The 6,000-nt window shown below is 41.4% G+C and overlaps 1 protein-coding gene across 2 annotated transcripts; it reads right to left on the bottom strand.

The window, feature by feature from the left end:
* Positions 1-590: 590 nt before the first annotated feature.
* On the bottom strand, positions 591-3,475 carry LOC147005263 (PRAME family member 8-like). Of its 2 annotated transcripts, XM_085836265.1 has the most exons (3): positions 3,189-3,475; positions 2,155-2,745; positions 591-1,158 (listed from the first exon to the last, which is right to left on the bottom strand). In XM_085836265.1, the coding sequence occupies exons 1-3, from the start codon at positions 3,473-3,475 to the stop codon at positions 591-593; spliced, it is 1,446 nt and encodes a 481-aa protein (XP_085692391.1). The 2 variants fall into 2 exon arrangements, with proteins under 2 accessions (XP_085692391.1, XP_085692392.1); XM_085836266.1 differs by lacking the exon at positions 2,155-2,745.
* Positions 3,476-6,000: the final 2,525 nt, after the last annotated feature.

The following is a 6,000-nucleotide window of genomic DNA, read 5'->3' on the forward strand; positions in this document are numbered from 1 at the left end:
ATACTGGATATTAACCATCTGTGATCCTCTTAATCCCCCTTCACAAGATTTGTGTTTATCTTCCTCACATTAATGTAAATGTTTTGTGCACATAACTGATCAGCCGCACAAAAGTGTTATACATGTAGCCCAGGCAAGAGACCAGGGAAAGATGTGCCAAGAAAACTTTTATTTTATACATGCCATATTGACCTGGAATTTTGCTTCGTTCATAAAAAAAACAGTGTCTTTCCAATCCTGGACCCATTCTATCTTCCTGACACTGGACCTGGTAGTAAGGTTGGTAAAAGTCCAAGACCCCAGGGAGACATCATCCAGGTTTATAGGTACACAAAAAGCATCTCTGTATACTGTCTGGGCAGAAGCCACATATAAATGCCAAACTGTTTTTCTGACTCCATCATGCCCCTGGTCCAACAATCTATTGGAATAGTCCACATTTCTATCTAAGCATTCAGGGTCCCAGTCACTGTATATCTCTTTACTTCTAACCATATGGGAAGTCTGAAGTCACAGTCTCTGAGCACCCTGGATGAGAGATGTGTCCCAAGCATGTCATTTATTCCTATTTAGAAGTCTTGTATCCATGTTTACTGCAAACAAGAACAAAGTCTTGCCCCCTGGCCATAGACACAGGTCCTGCCACAATTAAGGCAGACATTTGTTGCAAAAGATATGCTCTTAGGCTCTCTTTTGGCCCTCAGGGTATCCATGAGCTCCTGACAAAGTTGGACAAATCTTTCTCTGGAGACAATACCCAATGCATCATAGCACTCCAGAGGGACAGGGTATTGTTCCACATTCATCTTGCTCCAGTTGGCTGTGTGCTGTAAAAGGTCCTTCAAGATGGCCATGGAGAAGTCATTGCTGTAGAAGTTGATCTGGTTGAGCTGAGAGCATTGACTGAGTGCAGGTAAGAGGACAATGAGCTGGGAGTCCTTCATGCTACACCACTGAAAATCCAGAGACTCAAGAGTAACTGCCAGTTTTCCTAGGAGACCTCTCAGAGGCATAAGTTCAAAATCAAATAATGTCACTCCTCTGATTTCCAGATTTTTTAACTTAAAAAGGTTGTGACAGCAGGAAAAGGAATCCAAGTCTGTCTGTGAAATTACGCAGTGAGTGATGGAGAGGGTCTTCAAGGGCGTCCTCAGGCACCTAGGGATAGAGGAGACCAGAGGGTTATATCTGGCAAGTGGTATTGTAAAGGTTTGGCTGGGATGTACACAGTGGTAGAATGAACCAAGTGCCCCAAGGTTATTTTAAATAAATGATCAAGGACAACATCTATGATGCTTCCTGTTGGAAACTGCTCAGCCATGTCAATCCCACAGTTCACCCTTGGGCCTCACCCTCAAGCTGAAAACCAATTCATCACTTAAGCTAAGAAAGCACACAGAAGCTGGGCATGGTGTATGCCTTTAATCCCAGCACTCCAGAGGAAGAGGGAGGTTAATTTCTGATTTCAAGGCCAGCCTGGTCTACAAAGTGAATATCAGGACAGTCATGGCTATAAAGAGAAACCCTGTCTCCAAAAAAAAAAAAAAAAAGAAGAAGAAGAAAGCACACAGAAGAACTTCCAACCCAAGAAACCCCCGATGGTATTTTGATATTTTCTGTGAACTCTGAATCTGCATTCTATCATTCCCTCTGCAGTCATGCTGCCTCTAATTTTCAGGCCATGTTAATACTCCTTGTCCCATACACTCAGTGCTACTTGGGCTCAAAACATTGTATCCCAGGGAACTGGGCAAAGATAGAAGGCTGTTCCCCCAGATCTGAGCATATAGCTCATGTTCACACTGTGCTGATGTGTACCCTGAAACCTTACTACACACTCCCCTTGCTGGTCCCTTTGCATTTGATTGGTTGGGCATGATTGATGAAGAATTACAACCCATGCTTACTAGAGCTGACCTCCTCTTTACACTAACTCACTTCTGTATTCCATGAGTGTTTATTGAGACACTGAATTAACTTGTAAATTTTCCCTTGTATATCTCAGAATACATGGAAACAAGACATAACTTCCAGAGTCTTATGAGTATCTAAATTTTGTTCCTAGTGAGTGGCAGGCATTATGTATCACTGATCCTTAAGAGAAGAGAGACAGATTTGCTTTGGTGACTGACCCAGGTCTCCATACTTGCTTACCCTAGGATCTGATTCAGGTGGTCTTTGAGAAAATGGACACGTTTCATGAAGACATGTTGGAGACAGTTGTATTTGGAAAACTGAGAAATAATCTTTTTGATACACTTGACTTTTGTGGCCCTTGTTATATTCATAATAGGGGAGGTATTCTTGTGGAGTGGTGCCAGCAAGACTTTTTCAAGATTTTTCATCTGCCCAAAGTAGGGAGCAAAATGTGCCAGCCGCAACAGAGTCCAGTCGGTATACAGTTCTAATTCTGTAATGTGCTCTAGATGAAAAACATTCATGATTTCTCTGATAACTTCCTCTGGTGCATCCCAGATCTTCATCTTTGTACAGCAGAAATTTATGGACCCCTTTCTCTGCTTGGCCCAATTCAAGAAATATGTTTTTTGTTCATTGAATCGGGAACAGATTGTCAGATCAACTATGATCTTCAGACGCTGCCTCAGTGCATATCTGCGAGGGACCTTCACTACTTGCTTTTCATCCAAGGTCTCTGCATCAGAGTCACTGTCATTTGCATCGTCCCATTTTTCCCAGAAGACATGGTCCACATTTCTCATGTTGAGAACCTGAAGTTTTGGCCTCCTGTGGTTGAAACATATGAATATCAGCAGTCATCTTGCTACATGTATCTAAACTCAGCTCTCCTCCCTGCTAAGGTGTTTGCTTTTTAATCACCTGATATTCAAGGTGTACTCAGGCATGCTACAGAAGTTTCCTGGGCCTCTGTACAGTTGAATACTTTTCTTTCACTAAGATAAACAGTATTTCTCCTTAGTATTATTATTATTAGGAAGGCCAGGGATAGGCTCATTCTACTGTGAGGCTAAGTCTACTCTAGTCCATATTCAAGTCTAATCCATATCCATCTGTGCTCTCTACAAGTAAACAGTAGATTTCAAGAAACTTGTATCTCTGCTTGTTTATGCAATCAGAAGCATCTAAGACTTAGGACAAAGCCATTCTCCCTGGCAATGTCTACTGTGTTCTCTTTATACTCCCATATACAATACTTGGATATTGCTTACCTGGGGTGAAATTTTCTTGTCAATATCATATCTACTCCATCTAGCAGAGCTTGCAAGGTTTCCAGGTTATGTGTCTGTATCAATGGCCCCACAGGGAGATAGTGGAAAGGCCAGGCTGCCACCATTGCCTTTATGAGCTTGTTGAGTCTGCCAGCAAAGGCCTCTTGGAACAGTGGTGGGAAGACCACAGCTGGTAGCTCCTCCAGAGAGGATATGGCCAAAGCCTCATTTCTCAGCAGTGTCTCCCTTGCTAGCTTCTGGAGTGTGGGTGGGGTCTGACCACTCATCTTCTCAGATCTTCAGGAAGAAGGCTTCTGGGAAAGCAGTTAGAAAAGAATACATATTCAAGACAACTTTATAATACTTTCTCACCACCACATTAACCATTTAGTTTCTGAATTACTGCTCTAGAGTTACAGTGCTAGAGACATCAATTTATCTCTGTATCCTAAACTGGTGGTTTAAAGACAGATTCCCAAACTGGCATCATGGGAGCCTCTCTAGTACTCTAATGGACACATAATTTTTGGGTCAAAATATTTTTATGTGTTACCCTTTCTTTAAAAAGGAAAGAATGAAAGGAAGCAAAATGGGAGAGATTCCCAGGACCCAGTACAGATGACCCTAGCTGAAATATGGAACATAGAGGAGATAGAACTTAAAGAGGACACCCCAGTGGATATGCATGGCTCGTAATGAGGGAAGGGGCCACTCACCCATCTCAAAAATTTTAACCTAGAATTGTTCCTGTCTAAAGGAAAAACATGGAAAATAAATGGTTCAGAGACTGAAGATTAGGCTCTTGAGAGACTGGGATCTTGGGATCTATAAAATCAGCAGACACCAAACCTAAAAACTATTCCTTTTGTCAACATATGACTGTCCTCTGAGAGGCTGTGCCACCACCTGTCTAGGACAACTACAGATACTCACAGGCAACTATTGCATTGAGCATGTGGACCCCAAAGAAAGATATAGGGAAGGATTTAAGGAGATATAGGGGATTACAACCTCATAGGAAGAAAAACAACATCAACTAACTGGACCTCTCATATTTCCCAGGGACTAAGTCTCCAAACAAAGAGCATACATGAGTGGGTCTATGGTTCCTGATAACATATGTAGCAAATGGCTTATTTCAGAGAGGAGGCCCCTTGTCCTTTGGAGGGTTATTGTCATAGTGAAGGGTGAGGCAGGAGTGTGTGGGTAGGTAGGGGAGTAATGTCTTAGAAATAAAGGGAACGCATCATGGGAGGGGGTTTGTGGAGGTGAAACCTGGAAGAGAGATAACATTTGAAATGTAAATAAGTAAAATTATCAAAAGGGGGGGTGATGAGAAGGAAGAATGTGATGAGGAACAAATGGCAGACCAGGAAGGGAATAATGACTGGACTGTAAAAATTAGTTGAAGAGAAATTAACTTTAATAATAAAAAGAAAAAAGGGTCTGGTGAGATGGCTCAGTGGGTAAGAGCACCCGACTGTTCTTCCGAAGGTCCAGAGTTCTAATCCCAGCAACCACATGGTGGCTTACAACCATCCGTAACGAGATCTGGCGCCCTCTTCTGGAGTGTCTGAAGACAGCTACAGTGTACTTACATGTAATAAATAAATCTTAAAAAATAAAAAGAAAAAAGAAACAGAAAAAACAAATAAAAAAACCAGACCAGCAAACAAAAAACAAAACAAACAAGTAAATAAACAATAATACAAAAAGTTCTTGTGTTGCCGATCCATACTGAATTCCCAGTAAGGAAGATAACATCTGTGGGCTCCTACTATGGACTTTCTGGCTCTCCTTGTTTCCAAATGCAGACCCTATCCAAAAAACACAGCTGTGTGAAAATGATCTAAAACAAAGACCAAGGTAAGATATTTGTGTAACTTGCAATTGTAATTCCAGCTACTGGGCGTTAAAGATGATAAATGTTACATGGTCTACAGGGCTACAAAATGAGCCAGGGTCTCACAAAAACATAAAGACCTTCATTTCAGTGAAAGGAAATATGAAGGAATTAGTCAGAATGGTCTGATTTTCAGCTAACCCAGAGCAACATGCACACTAATGAAGTATATAACCCATCATAGAAATAGACTGGAGCCAGGCCTGGTGGCACAGGCCTTTAATCCCAGCACTTGGGGAGGCAGAGGCAGGCTGATTTCTGAGTTGAGGCCATCCTGGTCTACAGACTGAGTTCCAGGACAGCCAGGGCTACACAGAGAAACCCTGTCTTGAAAACAACCAAAAAAAAAAAAAAAAATTTGGAGATGAGGCTAAAACTTTATTGGGAATGAAATCCAAGATCTTCAATATGTTTTACTAAAGAAACAGAAAATGAAATTTCCTCTACTATCTTGGAATTTAAAATGTTCTACATCAAACTGCTTAACCCTAGGGAAACCAATTACATACAAGTTCTGAGTACTGAAGATAGGTCGCTGAGGCCTAGACAACCCAGGCAGTTATCCAATCTTCAGATCTCTGAATGTTTACTGTCCCCACTGAAGCCTCTCTCAATAACCCTTCCTATTGCAGCCATATAATTCAACCTCAAACTCGAATTGGATTAGATGGTTAAACTCCACCCGTTTAATTCTATATGTAACATCCAACCATTTCATTCATTGCATTAGAGCTTTCTGTGAGAATACCTCCATACCAAAACATCCCTCAAACATTTCATTTATTACTTAATAACACATCACTGAATTTGTGGATTTTTTTCCTTTCATTTGCTTCATTATTACATAGTTTTGAGTTTGGTACAGGACTGGGTCTTGCTGTGAAGCCAGGGTTGTTTCCAAACTCTAAG

This window comes from Mus caroli, unplaced genomic scaffold (genome assembly GCF_978045245.1).
Source record: "Mus caroli unplaced genomic scaffold, Mus_caroli_1 scaffold_4, whole genome shotgun sequence".
NCBI lineage: Eukaryota > Metazoa > Chordata > Mammalia > Rodentia > Muridae > Mus > Mus caroli.